Source organism: Corylus avellana, chromosome 4, assembly GCF_965113065.1.
Source record: "Corylus avellana chromosome 4, dhCorAvel1.hap1.2, whole genome shotgun sequence".
Taxonomy (NCBI): domain Eukaryota; kingdom Viridiplantae; phylum Streptophyta; class Magnoliopsida; order Fagales; family Betulaceae; genus Corylus; species Corylus avellana.
In genome coordinates this window covers 17,915,799-17,942,941 of record NC_142493.1, presented here as the reverse complement: position 1 = coordinate 17,942,941, position 27,143 = coordinate 17,915,799, and the positions used below count along the sequence as shown (strand labels likewise).

Genomic DNA, 27,143 nt, shown 5'->3' with positions numbered 1-27,143 from the left:
AAAGCTTGGCTGCCAGTATTTTTATTTTTGAAAGACCAATACCGGTAGAGTATTAGGGCCGGTAAACTCCCTATAATGCACTGAAGCACTACTACTGTCTGCTTAACAGCAAAGCGTCTCTGCCAATCCCACATTTTTTTATTTGAAATAAAATTAATCACTCTCTCTCTCCCCTCACACTACTGACACTCTCCTAGAGAGAGAAACACTAAGCAGAGATACAACCAGATTTAAATCACAATCCCTCTAGAGAGAGAAACACGCAAAAGGCACTTCCTTCTCTCTCTTTCTCTCTCACTCACACTATACCACCATTTTCAAGCTCACACTTTCTCTCTCTCTATCTCTCTTTCTCTCTCTCTCTCTCTCTCTCTCTCTCTCTCTCTCTCTATATATATATATATATAGATATCTGTATACCTGTATATCTGTATCAATATCATATATATAATCTGATTTGAAACCCTAGCTTCTGGATCCTGAGGGCGAGGTGCATTTGGATGTGAGATTCGTAGGTAGTAGAATCGGTCAGATCAGCTATGGCGGAGTTGTCCGAAGAAAGGGGAGCGGTGGCGCCGGAGACGAGCAATGGCGGTGCCGAGCCGACGGCTACTCCGACGCCGCCAGCGCCACTGACAGTGTCGGGATCGTTCAAGGAGGGGAAGAGCTCGTCGCGGAGGAGGGCGTCGGTGAGGCCCAGCATGGACGCCGACGAGTTCATAAACCTGCTGCACGGGTCGGATCCGGTCAAGGTCGAGCTCAATCGGCTCGAGAACGATGTCCGAGGTGCGGAATGCGGCTCGATCCGGTTTGCTTCCAGCTGATTTGGATGGGCTGCTTGTTGATTCTCTTTTCTTGGTTTTTGTGTTTGTGTTTGTGCAGATAAGGAGCGAGAGTTGGGAGAGGCCCAGGCGGAGATCAAGGCCTTGAGGTTTTCTGAACGGCTTAGAGAAAAGGCCGTTGAAGAGGTCATTTCTAGTTTTCTTATTTTCCAATACATGTTATTTTGGAGCTTTTCTTTTTTATGTATAGTTTTCATTGATAGATTAGATGTGTGCGTATTTAAACATCATGTTAATGTATCTTCAATTTTTACGGTTTCTTAATAAACACAAATAATAGGGATTTGAAGTCCATAGAGGATGGCGAACTTTTGTTTGATTAGTTGGTGGACTTGTATTTTTCGCATTACTTGTTTTTCTAAATTGGTGGAAATGGATTCGTTCCTTAGCTCTACGCATACGGGCTTTATCTATCTCATTATGCTTAGCTTATCGTACTATGTCAATGCTAACTGTCGAATCCTTTTTTTTTTTTGATGAATTGTGCTAACTGTCTAATCTAACAGCATAATATCTCACTTAACTTTCCCTGAATTTTTCGCATGCTTTATGATAGTCTTGACTCTTAGTTGGTATACAACCTTTTAGTTTGATGCATGTGAGAAGAGCTTGCTGGTCTTGTTGCTGATCTGAGTTCATTTCTGTTGGTTGTGGTTTAGGCTCCCTCCTAACCTAACTTGGCTTTTAAATTCCAAATATTAATTTGCATTTAATTGTTGAAGTTTATGCATTTACATCACTTTTATTGTTTCTGTTGATTGTGGGGTCAATATTTATCAATTTGATGGTTTGGTATCTTATCTGTTAATGTTATGGGATATCACTGCTAATGCAGTCACAAGATTAGGATATCAGTCGATGTAGAAGTTTGCAGATTACCATTGGAGTTTTGGCATTCTTGCTTTGTTGTTTATCACATGTAACTTCTTGTTGAAGATGGACTTCTGTTTATTTTAGAGGAATCTGTAATTCCAGCAAGAATATTCTCCTTTCACATATCCTATTATGAGTTATTTCCCTTGGATTGAAGCTTTGTTGTCTCCTTAACATGCCCACTCATCTTTTGACAAGGACTTCGGTTGCTAATTGTGAGGCTCAAACTTATACTGGATTTTATTTCTGCGATGTATACTCATATAAACTGTTTTAATTGGTGATTTAAGTATCTAAGAAAATGTCAGTAGCTTTAATCTAGTACCTTCTATCATTTTTGCAATTAGCTTGTGGGTCCTTTGTTTCTGTTTGACATCTACATTGCTTGTTGATGTTTTGGAGAGTAAATATTTTGGGCTTGCATTGCATTGGCCACTGTCAGAGCAGTCCAACTATAGAGTTTATCGTTTTTTTTTTTTCAAAATTTTATGACAAACATGATATATTTGTTCACGGATTATTTTCTTCAATTTTTTTTTTCTTTCTAACCTAATGTTTTGAAGTTATATTATTTTGTTGAAATGGATACTGATTTTGTTTCTCCATTTTTTTCGATCATACCATAGCTCACTGAAGAACTATCAAAGGTTGAGGAGAAGCTGAAGTTGACAGAGTCTCTTCTAGAAAGCAAAGTATTGCTCAAAGACTTTTCAATTTCTGTTCTAAATTTGTTTCTTGTTGTCACAATTCTCTATTTAACCTGCAAAAAATGTTTTGCAGAATCTTGAAATAAAGAAGATTAACGATGAGAAGAAGGCTTCCATGGCAGCTCAGTTTGCTGCTGAAGCCACTCTTCGAAGGGTTCATGCTGCCCAGAAGGATGATGATATGCCACCAATTGAAGCCATTCTTGCGCCTCTGGAGGCTGAGCTCAAGCTTGCTAAGCAGGAGGTATGTCTTGTGTTTCTGAACAAAATTTGTGTTCTGACATCCTGTTGCCAGTAAAAGATTTGAACTATAATCTTTTTCTCCCTTTCTTTTTTCCCCCTTGCTGTCATCATAAAAGGACAAAAAGCATTATAGTGATTATTTTTATTCTGCCATTGATTACTCACCTTAATTCCTTGCAGATTGCAAAGCTTCAAGATGATAACAAAGCATTAGATCGTCTTACAAAATCAAAAGAAGCTGCTTTACTTGAAGCTGAGAGGACAGTCCAGGTTGCCTTGGCAAAGGCCTCTATGGTGGATGATCTCCAAAATAAAAACCAGGAGTTAATGAAACAGATAGAAATATGCCAGGTAAACAAAAACTTGCATGATATTCTTTTACTCGAGTGTAGATCTTGGGATGTGTATTTTTTCAAATGGAATGGATTTATGTCTACTGATTGTGTCTTTTAGGAAGAAAACAAAATTTTGGACAAAATGCATAGACAAAAGGTTGCAGAGGTTGAAAAGCTTACCCAAACTGTACGGGAGTTGGAAGAGGCTGTTCTTGCTGGTGGTGCAGCTGCAAATGCTGTGAGGGATTATCAGCGGAAAGTTCAGGAGATGAATGTAATGTCTCTAACATAATTGAATGCTCAATCTTGGAAGTTGCTTATCTTTTACCCACAATTGTCCTCTAGTGGGAAGCAATCCTGAAGTGGCAAGGTTTGATTTTTGTTCCTCAGGAGGAACGGAAAACTCTTGACCGGGAGCTGGCCCGTGCAAAGGTAACTGCAAACAGAGTGGCCGTAGTGGTTGCAAATGAGTGGAAGGATGCTAATGACAAAGTGATGCCTGTAAAGCAATGGCTTGAAGAACGGAGATTCTTGCAGGTAAATGTTGATTTTGTGCTTTGATACTGAGATCTGATTGAGTTTCTTTCTTTGAAGAAAACCCTTCTTGTTAGACTTTGTGTAGTTTCCATATTTGAATTATTGCCAAACTATGTTGTTTACAGGGAGAAATGCAGCAACTTCGGGACAAGTTTGCTATAGCTGAGCGAGCTGCAAAGACTGAATCCCAGTTGAAAGTAATCATCTAGTTTTGTAGGTTGTCATAAAGTAACTGTGCCATATGTTTCTTCTGTTGGTGAAAGTATAAATTTTTTCTTTATCTATTTTCAGGAAAAATACCTATTACGATTAAAAGTGCTGGAGGAGAGTGTGAGGGGACCTTCTAATAGTAACCCTCGCAGTACGCCAGAGGGGCGAAGTATAAGCAATGGGCCTTCTCGTCGTCAGTCATTGGGTGGAGCAGATAACATCTCGAAATTAACCTCCAATGGTTTTTTTTCCAAGAGAACACCAACATCTCAATTTCGACCTTCTTTGTCCTCTAGTGCAGTATTGAAGCATGCTAAAGGCACTTCAAAATCATTTGATGGTGGCACAAGGTCCTTGGATAGGGGTAAGATTCTCTTGAATGGAACAAGCCCCAGTTATACATTCAACCAATCTTGTGAGGGAACAAAGGATGGTGAGGCAAATAATAACTGGAAAGGTGGTTCGGATGATAAGCCAAATGAGTTCCAGGTGGTGGATACAGAAGATAGCGTCCCAGGGGTTCTGTATGATTTACTGCAAAAAGAGGTGGTAGCTTTGAGGAAAGCCGGCCATGAGAAAGATCAAAGCCTGAAAGACAAGGATGATGCTATTGAGGTTGATTTTTTGTCCTTACTGTTTTATGATTCTATAACTACACCTCTTGTTAATATTTTGGTTTCGATTGGTGCTTTTCAGATGTTAGCAAAGAAGGTAGAGACATTGACCAAGGCAATGGAAGTTGAAGCTAAGAAGATGAGGAGAGAAGTAGCTGCCATGGAAAAGGAGGTGGCTGCCATGCGTGTAGAGAAAGAACATGAGAATAGGGCCAAGAGGTTTGGTAATGTAAAGGGTCCAGTCAACAGTGCTCAGCTGCTTCCTTCAAGGTACTTCTTAATATCTCTTCACCTCAAGGTTATGACTTGCACTAAATTAGTTGCATCATTAGTCAATGCATCACCCTTCACATGAACTTATTGTTCGTTGATTCTCAGATTAGCAGTCAATATATGACTTGCATGATTTTTCCCCTCCAGTTATGCATATTGATGTTTGGGTTTTCCTTTTACTCTGAAGATTCAAATTTCATCTTTCTTTCTTTGTTTCTATTCTCAGGTTGAAGTTATTTTAATTAATTTCTAATATAAACCTGAATTTTTCCTTAATAGCTATATGGGCTATATTTGAACTGAAAGGTCTTGTAGTTTACTATGGTTTTTTATAAGCCCTTTCAACAACATGCTGATTTGTCATACCAAATATATATAATGCCAAATATTAACTCAATGTATTCAGCTAGATGTTAGTCTAAATTATAGGCTTTTTTCCCCCCTCTAAATTCTTAATAAGGCGCTGAGGCACGTTCATGTTTATTGCTCCTCTAGTTTTTTGGTATTTTAAATCTACTTTTCATTATGTAACTGTGTGTATTAATTCTGTTAAATGAATCTAGAGATAAGCTTAGTGTGTAAATTATACAACAGTAGTAATGTAAATAATGGAATAGATAAAATTGAGTGACCTCACACAGTTGCATTTGGCGTAGAAAAGGGTAGAAAATGAAATGTATTCAGGTCTTTCTAATTGGCCTTAATTAAAGAGTTCTTAGGGTTGGCCATAGGGATTCCACATTTTGTCATTGAATTGTCTGGATCACCGGTTCTTTTGCGGCCATTGTTCAGTGGTCTCTCTTTCTATCATTTAATTTTTTGAAGAGCCATATTTTTGAAAAGTAAAAAAAAAAAAAAAAATTATGGCTCTTCAAAAAAGTTGTGGCTACTCTCCATCAAGTATGCATATGCTTCCCTTGCTTCTAAGTCACAGAAAGGGAGGTGATGATGTGGGGCTGGTTTAGGTTTGAAGCTTTTGATGTATGTTCTCAATTCCATTGGACACCAATTGGTCCTATCGAATAAAAAGGAAACGGCTGAAACACTTTTGATCATTGAAATTTAGCCTATGTTCGATTCTTGTCGTTGGAAATATAAAAAGTTTCAATTTCCCCACTAAACATTAAAGGGTAGTAATTTCGTTCTTCCTTCGATTACTCATAAATTGAAAATGGTCACGCAACTGGCATAAAGCTAATATGGCACAATTATAATGTGGCATGCATGGCTGATAGATGGAAGGATGAGATAGCTACATTTTAAATTTTAGGAGCAAAAAACCAAAATTGGGCCATATTTTAAGGGATTGAAAATTTATTTCAAACAAAGAAAGCCCTCTTCATGATGTGTAATCTCATCAATATTGTAATCTACATGATGTAATTTATGGTTAACATATCCTCAATGTCTTCTGTTTACCCCTTAAATTCAGGAAAAAATAATCTTTTATATAGCCAGCCCATATTGCTTGTTGTTACACTTTCCTCGCATGTAGGGGGCACAATAGGCACATGGCCAGATATGCACACATGCACATAGAGACCTGCACTAGATCCTCTACAGTTAGCATTCTATAATTAAACCCGGGTTTGATATTATGATAATCAAACGCATTGTAATTGCTAATGTCTTTGCCATAATTAATATTGGGCATCAAAATATACTTTGATTTATATTGTATAAGAATTCATTGGATTGTAAGTTTATAAATGAGACTTACATGTGAAAAACCAAAAGATTCGGTTCTTAAAGAAGGATTTTGTTAGGTTCATTTTCGAGTTCTGTTAAAAATGTATCAGTAAAATATTAGCATGGCACACTAGCTTGACAATTTTATTATGAAGCATATAATTAATAATATATAGAGGGTACATAGTGATTATTATTTTCAACAATTTTTTTTTTTTCATATATATATATATATATATATAATCTATTCTTTATCTAAAGACAGTGAGAAAAGTTTCCAGGTTACGGCTTGGTGGAGGTGGCATCACTTAATTCAAAATTTACAAACTGTCTGTTTGGAATGCATAGTTCAAACCTTTGTTAAGAACAACATTGACCTTTTCTTATTTTCCCCCAATAATTGTAAAACATTGACCATAAATTATAGTTGGTGATAATTATTTTTTGCATGCTTATTAAAGTTGATTAGTCCTTGGATTTTGCAGAAGTGTGGCTCGAGGTGGGTTGACACGCAGCACCCAATGACTAGAAATCTTGATGCAGCGGCAGTAAATCTGCATAGGCGTTGTTCATTTTTATTTTTATTTTTTTAAATTTTCCCCTTATTTCGTTCGTGATTTGACTATATGTAACTGGCATGCCGACGTCTCTACATTGAAATTGGCGGAGAGAAGAAAATCCAAAAATAGAACAGAATCTGAGGAAGAAATCGGTATGCTTCTGACGTAGACTGTAATTCCTCTGCTTAGGGCTCAGTAAAAAGCAAAAAGGAAGATAATTGACTTTGGGCTAACATATTGTCAGGTTTTCTTTGAGTGGGCCAGTGGTGTGGTTGTATAGGTAGCTTATTGGCTTTTACTTGTTCCTCTTCCATTCTCATTTTGCAGTTTATATTTGTATTCTGTGTCTAGTGTGATTGTTGTTGGTTCAGGTTTGTTAATATTTTTGTAATCAGATCAAGATCAGATGTTCTATGGTTGTGTTATTCATCTATAGTTCTCGTTGGTCATAAATCTATTGTAGAATCATTACTCGACGTGCATCTCTTCCTAATTTGGCTTTTCTTGTTTTATTGCAATCATGTTAATGTGGTGGAAACTGGCCTTTTCTTGTTTCCTTCAGACTCCATTAACCACAAAAGGCTGAAAAGGAGCCGAGGGAGCCGCGCTTTTCTTGTATTTATATGTTCTGTGCTTTATGGTTTTATCTTACATATGCGAGAATTGGATAGGCGATTTTATATTTTCTAAGCCTGATAACTGTAAGAATAAAAAGTAAACTGAAATGTGCGAACTAGCCGACATCAATCTCCAAATTCTTGATCAACTTTGATTTCGTTTTGTTTGTCCTAGTCGACGCACCCTGGTAATGATGTTTAGCAATAAAAATGGGAATGTGATATATCAATGCTTATAAGCAAAACAGTGGCTGCTTGACGTGCGTGCGTGTCCAAGTTATAATGCCAAAGAGGAGAACATTGCAGTGTCCTGAAAACATTTTCCGCGTCGGTTGTCGTGATGTGGCTTCTGTTTTGTTTTTATTTCTCTTCTTAATCCATGTTAGAAGACCACAGCTCGAGCCCCGGCTCTCTTGTCCAAATGGCTACATCCTCCATCCTCGTGGCAAGGCGAGAGAAGGAAAATGCCAAAAACAAAATTTATCACATTTTAGCTCCAAAAATTGGAAAATTACATATTCTAACGTGAACATGCAACTGGCAGTCCTGTAACCGTTTTTTCCGTTTACGCTCTCTCTCTCTCTCTCAGATTGACATTCTGCACCAAACTCATTTCTGATTCTGTGATTAGATTTAAGCCCTCATTCTCGATCTCGCATTCTATTCTGGGATCCAAAGCATTCTCTTCCCTCAACCCAAATCCCATCGTGCATTTTTACTACGCTGCTTAGATCTTGGATCGCATTCAATCCCGAAATGGCAACCATGGAGAGCTTGATTGGCCTCGTCAACCGCATCCAGCGAGCCTGCACCGTCTTAGGCGATTACGGCGGCGAGGGAATGTCGCTTTGGGAAGCTCTTCCTTCGGTCGCCGTCGTGGGAGGCCAGGTTTAATTTTCACCTCTTCACGTCCTTTTCTTCGTTTCGCGTTTGCTGCAGGGTCACCCATTTTTCTTTTGGTTTCAAAATGCTTGTTTTTTTTTTTTTTTTTTTTTTTTTTTTTTTTGTTGTTGGTGGATATCAGAGTTCCGGGAAATCGTCGGTGTTGGAAAGCGTGGTTGGAAGGGACTTCCTGCCTCGTGGATCCGGTAATTCTTCATTGCTGTGGTGCTGATCTTTCTTCTTATTCATTTTGGTTATTCCATTGTTTGTATTATTCTCTTTGATTTGTGACGTTGGATCTAGTTATTCGTGGTACCTTGGTCACCAAGGAATTTGAGCTCAGTGGAGTGGTGCTTTTGATATTTACTCTGTTTTATTTTGGTACTTTTTTTTCTTTTTGATGATAAGCTTCATTTACATTTTTGATATTTTTGATATATTTTTCAAGTGGCCAAGTGGAGCTTTTGAACAATTAATGCTGTGCTTATATTCATGCCTCTGGCGTCGAGATCCTTTCTATTTCAAGTCTTGTTGGTCACTGTCGTCACTTTATTCATTTTTTGAGTATGCCGTTGAGATATTAGTCATTTTCAGTGTTAAGGCATATGGAATAGAAGAATATATAGTATGGTAATCTTCTCTTTGACTAACTTATAATGTTTTGGTGTTATTTATCGTTCTTTGATTATAAGGTATTGTTACACGGAGGCCATTAGTTTTGCAACTTCATAAGACGGAAAGGGGGCAGTCTGAATATGCAGAGTTTCTCCATGCACCAAAGAAAAGGTTTGCCGATTTTGGTACGTTGACTGTCTCTTGGATTGTACTTTTTGCCATTATGGGCTAATGTAATGAAAAACTGTTTCTTTTATCTTTCTATATCTGTGTTCCTGTTTTTGGCATACTTGAAACGATTATGTACCATGGTTAAACAGTAGCTTTAAAGAATTTATCTTGAGATGAGGAAGATAGGGGTTGAAGGTGATGTTGGGTGTTTTGAGGCTTCTCTTGATATGCTGATTTGAAATGTAAACCTATATGGAAAATCTATAATGCTGTTACTACAGCTGCCGCAGAAATCTTAAATTGATATATGTTTAGTTCCAACTACTTGGTTTGGCTGCAAGAATGAGATATATAAAAGTGGGAAACTATTTTATTCCACAAATTTGGGAAATGAAAGAAAAAAAATGGTTTATATCTATCGTTTTTGGTTTAATTTTTAAACATTTTTGTATCAAACAATGTTTATGCACTTGAAGAGAGAAACAAAAGGAATTTTTTGGGAAGCATAAATAATTCCTACAAGATGTCTAGGAATAAACCAAATATGGGAATCTCATATTCCAGAGAATCCTATCAGATTCCTAATCATTTCCAAACGTGGATTTAGTCACATTCCTAGAAATTCAGATTCCCAAGCATCACATTCCTGAGAATGTGGATGCCGGGGGAATGTTAGATTCCCCAAACCAAACGCAACATTAGTATCTTCACTTAAATGATGTTCAGAAGTAGATTGATGGTACATTTCTCTAGTGTTTGACAAGGTTAAGCTGGAAGGGTAAGGAAAGGAGTATGGGGGCGGTACCAAAAGATATGATCACTAGGGATGTTATGGTGACCATTTCTCTCGAAGATTAATGAAACTAAATGGGAATATAGATTTTACAAAGGGTCACAATCAAACAAAAAAAGTAGCATTAAAATAAAAATAACTATAACAAAATTCTCACATAGTCAAATTTTCTTGTATAACCATAATAATATCCACTAAAAAAAAAAAACAAATAGTAGTATCAAAAATTTAATTTTAAGTTAATCAGAAATCTAAAAATAGTAGCGTGATAGTTTATCTTAACCATATCTTTCACAATTAGTCCTGGAATTTACCCATCCATCTGTTCCTTAGTAAGTACCATTCCTCCATCCAACAGACCTATTGAAATCCAAAGTCATCTTACTAAAAGCAGGGGTAAGTTTGTCCACTTACCCTGGGTTAAATCTTCCTTGATTGCTATTGGAAAAGCCGGGCAACTAATTGAAGCACTAAATTCAAAGCAGTCCTGTTTTTAATAACACAGACAATGAACTACTTATCAAAAAAAAAAAAATCACAGACAATGAACTTTTGACAAATTAAAAATTCTTGAGGACTGAAAAAAAAATTCTACCAATATTGATAACAATCAAGCATATCCTACTTAATTCTATTCTTCTCATTTAGTTCTTCGTATCTGAATGATTAAATTTAAGTTGACATTGTTTTGGTGTTCGGTGATCTGTGTTTGGTAAAATTGTATGTGCTAAACTGAAGCATTACACAGGTTACACACACGAAAGCTCTGCATAATTTTATCTTGTTGGATTATGAGAACAATCTAGACACAATAAACTTGGTGCTCTATATGTATGTTATAAACATGCATTCTAATAATAGGATATGAGGGAGAAAATAGTTAACCACTGATCAGCAAGAACAAACCTTTACCAGAGCAACTCTAGAGAGAAAATAGTGGTAAAGGAGAGATTTTTTTAGGTGAACTACAAATTTAAGAGTTTTTTATTTTTTATTTTTTATTTTATTTTTTAGTTTTTATTATTTTTTTTTGTTTTGTTTTTTGTTTTGTTTTGTTTTGTTTTTTTTTTTTTTTAAAGGTTTGGGGATTGAGAAAGCTTAGGGAGTATGCTATTAAAAAGTAAGTATGGGCATTTTTGTCAGTTTAAAGGGGAAAAAAAAAAACTTTCCTAGGGTGAGGTGAATGTGGCTTCCCACCTCTCTAGAAGGGAATCCAAATTCCCAACAACAATAAGAGGTTGGGAGGGAATCGAGATACCCATGGTCATCAGGATTCCCTTTACTTAAATGCAATTAAGCAAGGATTCCCAGAAATCCTAAAAGATTACCTCCAACCAAATGCCACATAAAAGTCTTGGATGAGCGCATTGGAGGCATATAGGTTATTTTTGTTATTAACTTATTATGCAGTCAAAGTTTCCTTTTAGAGTTCAGATTGTTGAATATATTAATGATTTTACAGAACACAATCACTTATATTTTAAAAAAAACTTTTTTGTCTCATTAACTTTCGGATTTGCTAACTATTGCATTTAAGGGCTAATATTGGTGTTGAATTTCGATAGAATAGTAGTGGAATGGGATATGTTAATGTGACCCTTCAAGTCCTTAAGTCATATAGTAGTTGTAGATATTAGCAAAACTGATTGACCCACTTATCAAAAAAAAAAAAAAAAAGATATTAGCAAAACTGATTGACCCAGATGCTCACATGAGGATATGGAGGCAGAAATCACATGTCTCTCGTGCAAGAAAACTCATTTTTCTATCATTTACTACAAAGGGGATGAATGTAGAGGTGCTAACAATCACAGCGCTTTCTACCATGTTTTGTGTATCCATTCATGCTATTGTTAGTCATCCAATGGACTCAAATACCTAATAATCATACACCATTAGGAGCTACAAAAAGCCTTGGTCAAAGCAGATGCTCTGGAGAAATAAATTGATGACGTTGGCTCAACAACTTTGAGTTGGTTGACATTTTAGTTGATTTATGATTTTATTTCATCTATTACTGTATTTTGTTTGGATGGGATAATTGTGTCTCTTGCTTAGTAAGTGAAATAGTTACTTTTTTAAGTGCACCAAATGCAAGAAAGGAAAGACGAGCTTATGTAAAATTAGTATAAATATTGTACTTTTTCTGTTAAGTACTATCTCATCCACATTATTTGGCTGTCAGTTATGTACTTGGCAATATTTCTTTAATTTTTAATTTTTAATTTTTTTCACAATAAGAAGTTTGACATTTATGAGGTTTATTCATTAATCATTTGCTTTGTCATGCTATCATGGGTTAGAAGATAAACTACACTTGTATACAACTTTCCTCCAAATAATGTGTCTTTTTGCTTATCCAGCTGCTGTGCGTAAGGAGATCCAAGATGAAACAGATCGTATTACTGGGAAGTCAAAACAAATCTCTAACATTCCAATTCATCTGAGCATATATTCCCCAAATGGTTTGTATTTATTTATTTTTTTAACAAAATGTTAACAAGTTATGAAAATGAATTATGTTGTCCTTTATATAAGCTTTCATTCATTCACTGACCACAGTAACTTGTTCTTGTTTGTGTTTGCATCCCCCTGATTTGCATTTTTGTTTTAAAGAAAAAGAAATATTGTCTGTTAAGAGTTTTCTACTGGAGAGTTAACTGCATAGGAAAAGACAAAACATGGTGTATCAACTGAGTAGTTTGATCATTATGATGAGAGATGTGGACCCTCACCTTTAATGGTTTGTGTTACTGTTTTTTCTGAGTAGGTTTTTGTTGTCCTTGACGTCCATCTTCAAACTTGTAAACTGCCTATTACCCTTGTTTGTTAATAAAAAAATTGAACAAAGTTACATTTCTTAAGTATGTTTCTATGTGATATTAATACTCTTACAAGGCACTGGTTGTCTGATTTTATTTGTTGCAGAAACTTTCTTTATTATTGAAGGAGTTACATTCTAATAACTGTTGAGTTTTGAACTTGTGTGCTTCTCTTTTGGAATTGAAAATTATTCTGTCCTAGGGAAATTCACTCAAAACTTTATTGAGATCACAACTAAGAGAAGTATTATTTTCGATTAGATTGCATTTAACATCTATGGTGACCATCTTTAAGTTCTTTAGCATCTGCATTATCGATTCAGTATTAAACTTTTTATGGCTTTACTTTGGTCAGCATTTGTAATATTGAACACTGTGTGATCACAATCTTTAAGAATAAGAGTTAAGGATCATGACTTTGAGTATGAAATCGACAATGAATCTGAGTTAACACAAGATACTTATGTAATGTTGAACCATAATTTATAAAAAATCTTAATATTAGGTAAATGGTGAAGTAGACATGAAGAATTACAAGGCATGTTGACAAGGACAGATGCCGGATTGTGGAGGTTTATAGTAAGAAAATAGTTCCGCTATGCAACTGCAGAAAAAATACCTATTGTGCGCCCACTGCTAAGTGCTTGAAGTTATATGGAAAATCCTAGCTGTAGCATGCACATTTATGAAGATTTCGGGTGACAGAAGCTGTATAAATTTTAAAAGTCATGGACCATATTTATCTTGCGTCTTGTCAAAATGAGATGAGAATTTTTCTTTAGTAAGTATTAAATAGAGGATAATAAGTAAAAGCAGAGAGGCTACAGGTATGATTTTGATCTAAGGGCCAGATTGTGGCTTGTATAAAAATTGGATATTGTATAATAAAGAATGAGTTCATCATCAAATTGTCATCATTATCTATTTCTGTGATTGTCCTAGGAAAGTAAAAAGACAAAGATATTGAAATGAAATTATGCTTTAAATAGTCAAGTCTCTTGCATTGGACCAGAGATCTGGGATCAAATTCTGTCTTCACCAGGGTTGGGGGTTCAAGGGAAGGGAGAGGGCTACCTCCCACTATGTATCCCATTGGCCTATTGAGCCTGCAATAGAGAGAGAAGAAAAATGACTGCAACTCGTGCCCACACTTAAAAATACTTTTTTCAATTAAAGGATTCCATTCTTTACTGGTTGTTTACTATACATTTTAGTAACACTAGGATTGGAAGAGAGTTATTTGTATGTTAGATAAGTTCACAGATATAGTTGACTAATGGAGATGGAATTAAACTGCCTTGCATTCTAGATTTGATATTGACAGAGTATCCTATACGAATTATCCCCTTAAGATTCATTGGCTTAGCAAACTTTATCCAGTGCAAAATTCTTCATTTTTTTGGAGTTGCATCTTTAGGGGAATGGAAGACATAAGTTGAATATTTCTATTAGTTGTACAATGCATATTGATTATAAGTTTTGTTTATCCCAATCTGCAACTGGGAGTGTGATGAACCAGAGGCCAAATTTTAAAGCTAGGCATCTTATGTAGATTCTTATTGGAATTCCTAGTCCTTCATATAGTATGAACAGTGAAGCCCATCCTTATCAGAAGCTTAAAGTGTTAACATCATAGACGTTATCTTTATTACACATTATCTTCTGTTTTTAAGATATACTCTTCTGTTAGTTTCTTGTAAATCTCTGTATTGGTTTGATTTTGTGATGATTAAGTGCATTGTTTTGTCTGGCAGTTGTAAACTTAACCCTCATAGATCTTCCGGGCTTGACAAAGGTTGCTGTAGGTAATTTCTACTTTACTTTTTGGTTTTCTAAGGTTACTGTAGGTAGTTTCTATTTTACTTTTTGGTTTTCTCTAAAGCAAGGAACCCCTACACATTTGGATATGCAATGAAACAATTGTCTTTTGCAGAGGGACAGTCAGAGACTATTGTTGAAGATATCGAAAACATGGTTCGTTCTTTTGTTGAGAAGGTGAGGATGCTTTATATTCTTTATGAAAAACATAAATTTTCTAAAGAAACAAGGCAATGCTTTGGGATGGGGCATCTACAAAATAAAAGGGATAAACAGGATTTCTTTTTTTATTTTTTATTTTTTATGATGGGGAACCTTGACAAGGCAGGGTCCTTCGGATCCACTCCTGTAGAGTAAACCTTGGACCCGTCCATCGCATCCTCGGAAGTTTCCTTACACAGATTAGGGTAAATCGCTGACTTTTACGCTAGGGAGTGTGGCCCCAATGGGGAGTTTGCACCTAGCAAGTCTCAAACTTGGGATCTATGGGGTGATACTCCCTAAGACCACAAGCCTCAACAGGATAAACAAGATTTCAATCAAGACCAACTTAGTAAATCAAGAAAAGAAGATTCAGCTCCATGCTCAATCATCTCCTTGAAAGAGTTAAGATATAAAGAAATCAAATGTTGTCTTGAGATAGGTCATATCATAAAACAAATTATATTTACTTGACTCCTTAAAATGCACCAAAGAAAGCAAAAGGAGCCACCCTTTACACAAACTTGTTACTTCAGATGAATGCCATAACCCACCTCCTACAATAAGTACCACCAATTTATCCCTACAACTCCAAGAGAATTAGTATCCACTGATAACGATTCACTTGTCGATGAAGCAGACTGACCAACTTCTACCTTGCATAATTATAATTTGGTTAGAATTATGAATTCCAACTAATGAAATGATTCAGTTTATCTCACTTGGATGTCGACATAAGTAGTAATTCCTTAGGAGGTGAGAAGCAACAGATTCCACTTATCTTGATATGTTTAATCTCTATTGCCTAAAATCCCACGGAATGGGACAAAAGTTCAGTATATTCTTATTCTTCATTTAGATATGTTATTCACCACCTTCTCAAAATCGCAACTAAGATTAGTTTTTAGAGGACACAGCTGCAATGTGAAACAAGTCCATTTAAAAAAAAAAACTCTTGAGCACTCTTATGCTAAACTTTTATTGACAAACTCAACAACCTTCCATAATTTCACTCTAACACCCACCCCTTTAATAGGTCATCAAATTTTTAATAATATCTATAATCACTTTTAACTTATTTGAACCATCGTTTCCCCATATAACAACTATATGTCAGCTTTACAAATTTACTTTGTGAATTGTCTTTCTCCTTGGTAAATTATTTTATCAGTTTAAGTATATGGATTATTTCATGACCCATAAATGTGTTAGCCCACAAATTGATCCTGACTATCAGTTCGTACTTTCATTTAGCAAAGATCCTAGTACATGCCTTATTTAGACAAATTTTGAACTTATTGGTGACTGAAAAGGGGATCTAAAAGAGAGATGTAACCATAATGTTGATGTCTTGGGAGAGATCACATTATGTTAGAATGCTGTGAGAAATGACTCTGCAAGTCAAAAGGTAGAAAAGAAATAGCTTTTTGTAAGATTTTGATGCCATATTATGATTTAAGGTTGTTAGCTTCTTTACAAATGGGTGAAAGGAAGTCCTTGGGTTTCTTTATCAATTTATGGGGGCCCCAACAGGACCCCATTCTTCATGCTCTTGCAATTCTGAAAATAAGATGCTTGGTAGATTTATTGTTTCAGTAGAGATCTATTGAATGAAGGGTTTGGAAGAGATTGCAGGGTATCTCTACTTGTTTATAATCTTGATGGAGGTCCTATTCTTCATACTACTTATTTAAGGGTAGCTCCTGAAGCCACCACCAAGCTCTGCTTAACAGTCAGCAATTTTCAAAACCAATCTCCAAGTAGATCCTTGTGGGCCCAACAGTCTCACTCCACCCATTGCTCTGACCTATCTCTCTCTGTTTCAAAGTAGAAAAGCCTTACACCCTTCTAAGAGAGTGTCCAGCTTTTATTCCTCTTCAGTATATGAGTGTTTGGTTGAAAGCCTTCAATTATGTCTATTCATTTATTAACATATATATAGTGAGATGGGATTTTTCTGAATGATGTGTATAAATATGCAGTTTGAGAAAGATGATGTATGGTTTTGAGTTTGCAGTGATGACCTTAAGTTAACTCCTTAAATCTTTTAATTTGCCTTTCTGTCAAAATTATTGTGGCATGCTGGAGCTGGCTTGGCATCTGAAAGGAAAGGATGGGGGGGGGGGGGGGGGGGGGGGGGTTCAGTTCTTACTACATACCAGAAAAAAGAGGAATTTATGCTTCAATTTTATTTTCTTAGTTACCTACCAATCAAAATTTTATTTTCTTAGTCAGTGGTGTATTTCTTGTTTGTGGCTATTACTCTTCGTTACAAGCTTGCATTAGCGATATATTTACTACCTAGCATATTTCTAGAATTGTAAGGGTTTAGAATCTAGGAAATTGTTGGCACAATAATTATTTCTTTGTGTTCAAGTTTCTACATATGCTTAGTTCATCTAACAGACTTTCTAATTTTGTAGCCGAACTGCATTATATTGGCCATTTCTCCTGCTAATCAAGATATTGCCACTTCGGATGCTATAAAACTTGCAAGAGAAGTCGATCCCACAGGTACATAATGTAGGTTACATAAATTTAAGGCTAGAGTTCTTTGCATTTAGCATCAGCTTGTTTGTTTTGTGAGCAAAAGGTTTATTTTCTGCTACATTTTGTATTTTCAGGTGAAAGAACATTTGGTGTACTTACAAAACTTGATCTGATGGATAAAGGAACAAATGCTTTAGATGTATGAATTCAGTAATACTCACTGCTTAAATTAATCTTACTGCACATATTAAATTTATGAGTGCAATAACTTAACATTCATCCATGGTTATTTTCTGCCTCTAACCTTCTGTTTGATTTTTTTTTTCCCATTTATGGAGCACTACTGAATTTTAGTCTCTTGAGGATCACATTAAGTCTGGTTGTATGCACAACATTAAAATATGATAGTTGCTCTATACACATGTTTAAGGTTCTTGAAGGAAGGGCATATAGGCTGCAACATCCCTGGGTCGGAATTGTGAACCGTTCACAAGCTGATATCAACAAAAATGTTGACATGATCGCTGCTCGTAGAAAGGAGCGTGAATATTTTGAAACAAGCCCTGAGTATGGACACTTGTCAAGCAAAATGGGTTCAGAGTATCTTGCCAAACTTTTATCTAAGGTCTTATTCATCCATGTTGTGTTCAAGTTATTTTCTTCAATATATGGCTTACGTTACAAATTTATTGAATTATCTTACCTCTCTAATATTGAATAACCTTCATTTTTTCCCTCTTCTTTCTTCATCTTTTTATCTTGTCAGCATCTAGAGACTGTTATCAGGCAGCGGATACCAAGTATCATTGCTTTAATAAATAAAACCATTGATGAGCTTAACGCAGAGTTGGATCGTATTGGAAGGCCTATTGCAGTAGACTCAGGGGTAAAAATTGGACCTTATATCAGTTTTCTTATATAGAAATCAGAATTTTTTATTGTCCTGACTCATAATCTGTTAACAGGCCCAGCTGTACACTATTTTAGAATTGTGCCGTGCATTTGACCGTATATTTAAAGAACACCTGGATGGAGGGTAATTACATGATTATTATTTTCATAATTTATTATGAATTTCAAATTAATTTTTCTTTTTTAGGTTCTGGTTGAAATTGTTGCTTGATTTAATTCCTCAAGACTACAAGATTACGAACTTGATACTTATTGAAAAAGTTGTACTTGATTCATTGTTTTAGTTTCTGAACCGAATTTCCTAGTAGTGGAGAAAAATGATGTTCTTTGAAAAAGGTTACATTAATATTAAATGTGTTCAACATTTTAAGGCAGAAACACCTATATGTCCCCACTATTTAGCAAGAATAGTTTATTGGATTGGATAACTTCTCACTTTTAAAGCTCTTTGCTCTTTGCGGGTCCTGATGTAGGTTTAAATCCTTTGCAGTCAGCCTTTACTTTAGTGCTAGAATTGTGTTTCATAAAGAACCAGTTCTTGTTATACTTTGCTCTTGTTTGAGGGGAAAAATCAAAGCCCCTCAGAGTACATTGTAATGCTTGTAATTGCAAGAGAAACAATTAATTGTTCAAATCACACAAAGACCATTTGTCTCCTAATTGTAGGAACTAAACTAATCTTAGGATGTTATTAAGCCTCTCCATAATGGCACCCAGGCCAGTATAAGAAATCTCAACTGAAGTGACCACCTGTTATGTGTATATGAAGGGAATACTGCCTTTCTTTACCCAATATGCATGGTTAACTTCAGCTGCCTTTTAGAAGGAGGAGCATTCAAGAATTGAGAAGTTAACTTCTGACCAAGAGGATATAGATACATCCAATAGTATGTAGAAAATAGGAAGAAAAATAAAAAGGAAAAAAAAAAAAAAACAGCTAGGGGATTGAACCCTTCTCAAATTTTTCTACTTTTCAGTCACAATCATTCCGCTTTTGTCAGCCATCCCTTATGTTTATGCTTACTACTTTTACTAGTCAACAAGCTTAGGCTTGATTCTTTGGTTATGTTTTTTCTTTAGCTTACCATTTATTTGTAATCTGTGGAATAGGATACAAAGGTCCACATTCCGAATGGAAAAAAGGTTTTATGCATGACAAATCTCTAAACCTTAACATCGGAACACAGCTATTACTGAACTTGTAATTTTGCTAAATTGGATGCACATATACAAACACATATGCCTGTCATATAGCTTGTATTCATATTTATATATATGGTGGAGAACTGATATAGAGTAGTAGTAGGTTTAGTACAAGAGAGGAGGCATAAGATAGTAGTCCATTGCATTTTCTATTTCACTTTTTATAATTTTAATAAAGGCCATGTCTTTTATATCTGTCCAACTCAATTTTAGACAGGTGGGAACGGATGTGTTGACCAATATCAATGACAGAAAACTGTTTATCCAATTCTGGCAGTCCTTTCATGAAGAACATTTGTCAAAGAAACAGAAATTATGTTTTTAATAGAAATTAGTTTGTTCAATAATATAGTTCATAAGAAAAGTCTCATCTTGTAGTATCACCTGGTTTGAACATTGTGACAGACTGGATGTCTATTGAGTTCAATTAGATACACAACTTATCATAGTGCAATTTTGATTTCTGCCCAGAAAGTTCTGTTTAGTTGAATTAATTTTTTTTTTTGGGTAGATATTTATAATCAAGTTAAAATTTGATTTTTTTCCTTTTTTGGGTCTCCTTTTGGGGTGAATATTTATAGTTAAGTAATTACTTGCTACTTCAGGAGGCCTGGTGGAGATCGGATTTATGGAGTTTTTGACCATCAACTACCAGCTGCTCTAAAGAAGCTCCCCTTTGACCGTCATCTTTCTTTGAAAAATGTCCAGAAAATTGTTTCTGAGGCTGATGGTTATCAGCCCCATTTGATTGCTCCGGAACAAGGATACAGAAGACTCATTGACGGATCCATTAGCTACTTCAAAGGCCCAGCTGAAGCCTCCGTGGATGCTGTAATTTTCTTTATTTTGTCATATTCTAACTGAGGATTTTAGGTTTTTTTCCCTTCTAATTCTGCTAAAGTTGTTTTTTTTTTTTTTTTTGCCTGCCCTGCTGTTTACTGTTTAGACATGTAAAATATGATAAGTTAGATTCTCTGAATGTTCTTTTAATTTTTGAATATGGATTGCCATGTTCTAACTGATGATTTTATGTTTTTTGCACTTACGTTTTGCATAAGGTATAGTTTTCCTAGTTTTATAATAGGTAGTATTGACCATATTATGATATGCATTTAATGTATGTTATTATTTTTTTTCTAGCCCTTGTTGTTTGAATTTTCTTTTAATGTGTGAATAGCAAAATAGCAAATGTGATGGGTGTGCTAATGAACAAATGGTTGTAATTGAAGAGAGAGAGAGAGAGAGAGAGAGAGAGAGAGAGAGGAGGAAGGGGAGGAGGAAACGTTCTACACATGCTTTATGCTTGAATGACAGACTTCTAACCTCGGTTTATGAATCCCTTTCTATAATTTATAGAATCTTTGCATGCTTATTTTCTTTTTCTTTTCTTTTTTAAAATTTATTTTTATCATTTAGCTTTGTCGTTGGTGCTTGTTTCTTACGAAGAGGAAATGGTCAAATGAATCATGTGGAGAATAAGAGTTTTAAATTTATTTGTTCCTTCATGCATAAGGAACTCTACATGGAGCGAGTGTGTATGAAAAAAATTATTTTTCAAATATGCACTCAACCTACTCTCAATCTGTTAAATTTTTCTTTTCCAAATTTGGATTACATCAATTTCAAGATATATGTTAAGCAGGGGCTTCGCTACTCTTAGAGCCTTGGTTGGGGAGAAAGCTAATATTAGGACCTTTCTCAACATTTTTTCATACGTGAAAGGATTCAGGTGCTTGTTGGAATATTTTATTTAGTGAATGATGTGTGGATAATACAATTAGAAACCTGGAAGGGAAAAAGAACAACAATATTGAATTGGGACTTGGATTCTTTTCTTGAAATCCTAGAACTTTGAGAACTAGAAAATTAATTCATCACTCATTATTTGGGATTTTTAGTTACTTTTTTGAGAGACTATGATCCATTATTGGGATGGTAAAGAGATCATTGAGGTGGTGGATTTGAGTGAAATGGTATTGGTACACCACAGTTTCGTAAGCAAGAGTTGTATTTCCTACCAGTCATTTTTTGTTTTGTTCGAAGTAATGCTCTTCACTGAGGCAAAATTCTTAGTTTACATAAAATCCCATAATTGATTTTTTTTTTTTTTTGATTCTCTTCCTCAGGTGCACTTTGTCTTGAAAGAACTAGTGAGGAAGTCGATAGCTGAAACGGAGGTAAGATATTTTTAGTTAGTAATTTTTGCTAGGTCCAGTAAGATTTATTTAACTGTGTTTATTTTAATTTCTCTATGATTTGGTTTTCCAGCTACATCTTTTCTGCTTTTGTTTCTGTATCAAACCGTTGTCATATTTCTGTCAAAGACTATGGTTGATTTCATTATAAATATTTCTACTTCTTTTCCCATCATGAAAAGTCAAATAGTGTGAATTTACTTTTTGTGAAAGCAACTTCTATAATTGCACCCATCTCTTGATGTCAAGTCAGTCTACCTACCAAAATTTGAGACTGAGGAACATGACATGGTAGTAAAAAAAAGAGTCTCATGGTAGTAAATAGAGTTCTAATCTTCAGAGCAAAATAAAGTGTTTGATTTCAGAGAATATCTAAGATGGTCAATTTACTCAGTTCCAAAAAAAATCACAGGAATAGAGTAAGATAATATCCAAGGGATGTTTTAGCAAATGCAGCTATTTCACAGGTTTAGAATTATTAATGCAACATAGGAGCCAATTAAGAAGATATACAAGATAAAATGTAGCATAACAAAATTTTTGTATTCTATACCATTGTTGATATCTTTGATAGTAATGTCTCCAATGACACCTTGCCCTGACATAAATTCATGTTTGACCAAGACACTTCATACATATTGAAGCGTCCTTGAAACATAGATGTTACTATCTTGAGCTTCGGATGGATATGATGAGAATAGACTCTTGTTTGTCATTCCAGGAAAGTGATAGCCATTTAGAATATGGCTCCACTAGTTTTTGTTTCTATTGTAGAAGTTCAGCCGATGGATAAAAGTGAGAAGCAAATAACAAAAGCACTTTATAGTCTTAGTTATGATATGATCCTGCTCCCGTTCAATGTAATAAACGGTGATTTTTGTGGTCTGGAGTTGTAATATTCTTAGGAACTTTTTCTTCAACTCAGCATTTGTTACAATATGTACTGCTTGCAGCTGTCACGCAAATTATTATTTCAAATATTCATTGGGAATTTACCTTTTTAGTAGTGACTTGTCCAGTGTCTCAATGTTTTTAATAACAATATCCACTTACTTCACAAGACATGATGTCATTGAATACAATGGGATACATGATTTTGTAATCGGGGGGAGATTTGGGGGGGTTCTTAGAGCTATTTGTTTATACATGGTCTCTTTCTTTGGCATCATGAGTCCCACCTGAGGCAAAATGCAGAGTAAAGAATAAACAAGGACTCGTGTCTTTGAAGATGAAAGAGAATACACACAATCAATATGTTCTTGAATGGGTATTCATGAACCCCTTCCTGATTTCTGTTTCTTTTTAACGAGTGTAATCCTGGCCTTTGAAAAAGAACTGGAATGGTTTTTGTCCTTTTAATACCATTTTAAGGTATATGCATGTCTTTGTCTTTAACTAGCCTCAAAAGATTGGAATGCTTAACATTTGGACAGAATTTATTATACTTGATGCAATTCTACGATATGGCAAGTGCAGGAATTAAAACGATTCCCAACGCTTTCATCTGACATAGCAGCTGCTGCAACAGAAGCATTGGAAAGATTCCGTGATGAAAGTCGGAAAACAATTCTGCGGCTGGTGGATATGGAATCTAGCTACCTGACAGTGGAATTTTTCCGTAAGCTTCATCTTGAACCAGAGAAAAATTCAAACCCATCAGGCCCAAATGCAGACCGTTACTCTGATAATCATTTCAGGAGGATTGGTATGCTATTTATCTCTATGTAAAGTTCCTCATTAAAGCAATTGGCTTCAAAGGATGCAAGCTGTAAGTGCTGACAGATTCTCTATAATTTGAATATAGGTTCAAACGTCAACGCTTACATTAATATGGTTTGTGAGACACTGAAGAATTCTATTCCCAAGGCTGTGGTGTACTGCCAAGTTCGAGAGGCCAAGAGATCACTGCTCAACCACTTCTACACTCAAGTTGGGAGGAGGGAGGTAAAGTTTTCAAATCCATTGTTTACTTTATACTTGAATCCTCCATCTCTCTCCTTAAACTTCATTGAATGATTTTTTGTGAGGATACCTAGATGAATAATAAATAACTAAATGGGAAAGTTGTACATGAACAGTATGAAGGATTGCATGGTCAGGTTTCCTTTCCCTAGAGTTCCAAAGGAAGTGAAAATAGGCATGGATGAAGTTATCAAAAGTGATTAACAATATTGTTGTGTGGTGTATGTGCAGAAGGAGCGGCTTGGTGCGATGTTGGATGAGGACCCAGCGCTTATGGAAAGAAGAACAACCATAGCTAAGAGGCTTGAACTGTACAAGTCAGCCAGAGATGAGATTGACTCTGTAGCATGGAAATAATGGAGGGCCAATTGCATAAGAATCAAATCTGGCAGACCGTTTTTTTTTTTTTTTTTTTTTTTTCAACCACCAGAAGGTAGACCACTCTGTCAACAAACTAATTCCATATTCTTTTTGTTCTCAGAAAATAATAATAGCCTATATTGGTTGCGAGTGCTTGATTTGTGTAATAGATTTGTAGTAAATCAGTAATGTTTTTATAATTTCGGATTTGTGAATGAATGAGATGGTTTTGGTGATTGAATGAATTGATGAAATTGGATTTGAGAATGGAAATGGAGATTCGGAATTGACTAAACTGGTTATTTAGAGGATAACCAGACCTTTGATTACAAACTAATTTCTTTTAACAAATCAGATAATATTTTTCTGGATATCCGAGTACAAAGTCCTTTTATACTAAAAAGAACTACAGAAAAATTATATCCAATTGTAACCATTTGAACTAGCCTGTTTATTACAAAAGAGCTTTAGCCTAATAATCCAATTGATTATCTAGACCTTCGTTCTAGCTCGACGACCTATCCACTATTATTAGACTGATTGCAATTTGCAGCAAGGTTTTTACTGCCGCGGATTTTGAGCATGTACTTGGCTTGGTTGGTTCTCATTCTTCTTAATTAGTATGCCATCTTACTCATTATATAATTTTATTTATGGTTTGCATTATATGACTAATTTACATGATAGCCATTCTCGACAAATGGGTGCTCTGCTCAAAATTCACATTAAAAAAAAAGAAAAAAGAGAGAGATATTGTGCCCAACTAACGTGGGACTAAGCAATAGTGGGTTTCGATTCATTTGAACCAGATAATATCCGGTTAGTTATATTGAAGGGGTATTTTTGTACACTTAAAAAGTGAAAAGATAAAAATACCCCTCCAATATAACTAATTGGAGAGGATTCTGCTCTGATTTGGTAGAGGTATAATAACATCAAATGTGACTGTATTTAAGAAGCCTGTTAAGTCATTCGAGAGTTGGATGGAATGATGAAACGAAAACGGTTGAGGCATTGAAAGAGATGTGGAATAGAGGGTGGAGTATGGAGGATATGGAAGGTTTAAAAAATGGACATTATTCTAAGCTTCTAGGAGAAGCCTGAAAGTGTATCTCTAGGACACAGTAAATGTAATGGTTTCTTTTTTTGTACCATTGTATGGTAACATTAAGACTACTGCGGTATGATTGTGATTTTATTGTGAATGCTTATTTAGACTTTGATGTTTGTCCTCAACTATGTTGATTTACTGCTGTGAGTTTAATGTCATGTTCACATTGTGCCTATATTTGTTTATATTCCCCTAGCTAGTGGCTTGTCATGGATGTTGTTTAATTCAGTTTGGAAATCACCCAATAGGTGGAAAACTATTTTGAAAACAATTGTCCAAACGACTTAATCACTATTTAATGTTTTCGAAAACTATTTGCCAAACACTTTTTTAACGAAAAAACAACAGTGAAAGGTTTTCTGTTATTGTGTTCGAAAACACTTCTTAAAAATGAGAACAAAAACTGATTTGCCAAACGAGACTCCCTTTTGACACCTCATAGCATTTCCTTGGTGGTTTAACAAGGGAGATGCGACTATGAGAAGAACGCTAGGACCTTTGGAGTTTTTAAGTTGTATGTGTAACTTTGGTTGTTTACATGTTTATGCATATTGTATGATACCCTTTAGGAGTGTTGTAATCTCTAGGAAGGAGTCTTGGGTAAGAGATAAATTAGGTTCTGGTATCATAAAATGGGGAAGAAAAACACATTTTGGGGCATAACGATTGAATAGTCCCCGAGGAATAATAAATTGTTCTGGGTAGAATGTGCTTGATCATTAGGTTTTTAAGTGTATGATTAGGATTTTTGAATAGTGTTTTGACTAATATTAGAGTATGACTTGCAAAGATAACAAATTTGACATTTTGGTAAGTCCGTGGTTGGATTTGAGCATTCAAGGTAAGTACTTGCCCATGGAAGGGTAAAAAGTCTTGTCCTTAAACATGGATAATTTATTTATAAATTGTTCATTTTGATACTCATGCCTTTCATAAAATTATATTGTGAGCCTAACATGTTATAACATTGATATACTACTGCTTTGTTATTTATTGCTTACAATGAACTATTTCATTTTAATACTCACGACTTTCATAAAATTACGTTGAGACCTAACATTTTATGACATTGATTTTCTACTGCATTGTTATTTATTGCTTACCACGAACTAAATTATGTTTTCCAATTGGTTATTTATAAATTGTTGTGTGTCGTATCACCATAGAAAAAAATTTAAAAAAAAAAAAAAAAAAAAGGTGCATAATCTGGGGTACATACACACTATTATATAGGCTTGACCTTATGGCCTAGATTTAGTAGATTTAGGATGCCATATCCATTGGCCAGAGTGACAACTGCGACCATCAACGGATGCGGATCACAACTTGTGGCATTACTAGTGGTGTGGATCACCCCGGGTTTGAATCATTAAGGATGACTTGCTATGTACCTCACTAAAGAACCAGTATTGTACCAGAGGTCTTATAGGACGTGCAAATCTCACCATAAGAGGGTTAAGTGGTAGGCCTTGTGAGAACGGTTATGGACTGTGAATGGTTTACAAATATTATGTTGCACACTTCATCAACATTATTTTATGCATTAAAGCTACAATATGTTGTTTATGAGATTATGACTCAAACCCCTTTACAAGTGTACTATTTTTCTCTAATGGTGTAATAATGCAAATAACAATCACTGGCATGATGTATTCAAATATCATACTATTATTACTATTTCTAACATGCCCAATCTTACCATTTCCTTTCAATTAAGCCAAGCTCACTACATGCGCTAGGTTCCGTTAACGATCTACTTACTGAATTGTTAATCTAAGCTGAAAGGCTAAGTACTTCCGTGTCAATTATTATAATCAATTCAAACTAGAGCCTCCAAGAACAATACAATCATAAGTATACAATACCATCTCAAGTACAACTATACACTAATGATATGCATAAATCTGCTTCTACAAGCCTTCGCTCAGCATCCCAAGCCTTGCGAACGACCCTAATCTACTCTCCTACAATAACCTTGCTAAACTATAAAACAAAGATGTTTTGTAGGAGGAAAAGTAACGCATTTTATTATGATATTTGTCATTACGGGTAGTACCTCTAATTAATTAATTTTATGGATGCTACAAAAATTTTAGTAATTTTAGAAT

The 27,143-nt window shown here is 35.2% G+C and overlaps 2 protein-coding genes across 2 annotated transcripts; both read left to right on the top strand.

The window, feature by feature from the left end:
* The first annotated feature begins 139 nt into the window (after positions 1–139).
* Positions 140–6,963, top strand: LOC132177502 (microtubule-associated protein 70-2). Its single transcript, XM_059589854.2, has 11 exons — positions 140–786; positions 883–968; positions 2,342–2,407; positions 2,496–2,666; positions 2,846–3,016; positions 3,119–3,274; positions 3,391–3,537; positions 3,663–3,734; positions 3,829–4,362; positions 4,444–4,631; positions 6,809–6,963. The coding sequence occupies exons 1-11, from the start codon at positions 540–542 to the stop codon at positions 6,846–6,848; spliced, it is 1,878 nt and encodes a 625-aa protein (XP_059445837.1). The 5' UTR covers positions 140–539; the 3' UTR covers positions 6,849–6,963.
* Positions 6,964–7,933: 970 nt separating this feature from the next.
* On the top strand, positions 7,934–24,150 carry DL1C (DYNAMIN-like 1C). Its single transcript, XM_059589759.2, has 16 exons — positions 7,934–8,388; positions 8,525–8,588; positions 9,075–9,182; positions 12,325–12,426; positions 14,538–14,588; positions 14,717–14,778; positions 17,226–17,316; positions 17,427–17,491; positions 17,723–17,917; positions 18,059–18,178; positions 18,258–18,328; positions 20,013–20,238; positions 21,534–21,584; positions 23,079–23,307; positions 23,407–23,546; positions 23,796–24,150. The coding sequence occupies exons 1-16, from the start codon at positions 8,257–8,259 to the stop codon at positions 23,919–23,921; spliced, it is 1,833 nt and encodes a 610-aa protein (XP_059445742.2). The 5' UTR covers positions 7,934–8,256; the 3' UTR covers positions 23,922–24,150.
* Positions 24,151–27,143: the final 2,993 nt, after the last annotated feature.

Coding starts and splice junctions, on each gene's coding strand:
- LOC132177502 (XM_059589854.2), top strand. CDS start 540: ATGGCGGAGTTGTCCGAAGAAAGGGGAGCGGTGGCGCCGGAGACGAGC. Junction 3,017..3,118: donor AACAGATAGAAATATGCCAG/GTAAACAAAAAC, acceptor TGTGTCTTTTAG/GAAGAAAACAAAATTTTGGA. Junction 4,363..4,443: donor ACAAGGATGATGCTATTGAG/GTTGATTTTTTG, acceptor GGTGCTTTTCAG/ATGTTAGCAAAGAAGGTAGA.
- DL1C (XM_059589759.2), top strand. CDS start 8,257: ATGGCAACCATGGAGAGCTTGATTGGCCTCGTCAACCGCATCCAGCGA. Junction 14,589..14,716: donor CTTGACAAAGGTTGCTGTAG/GTAATTTCTACT, acceptor TGTCTTTTGCAG/AGGGACAGTCAGAGACTATT. Junction 17,317..17,426: donor AAGAGAAGTCGATCCCACAG/GTACATAATGTA, acceptor TTGTATTTTCAG/GTGAAAGAACATTTGGTGTA.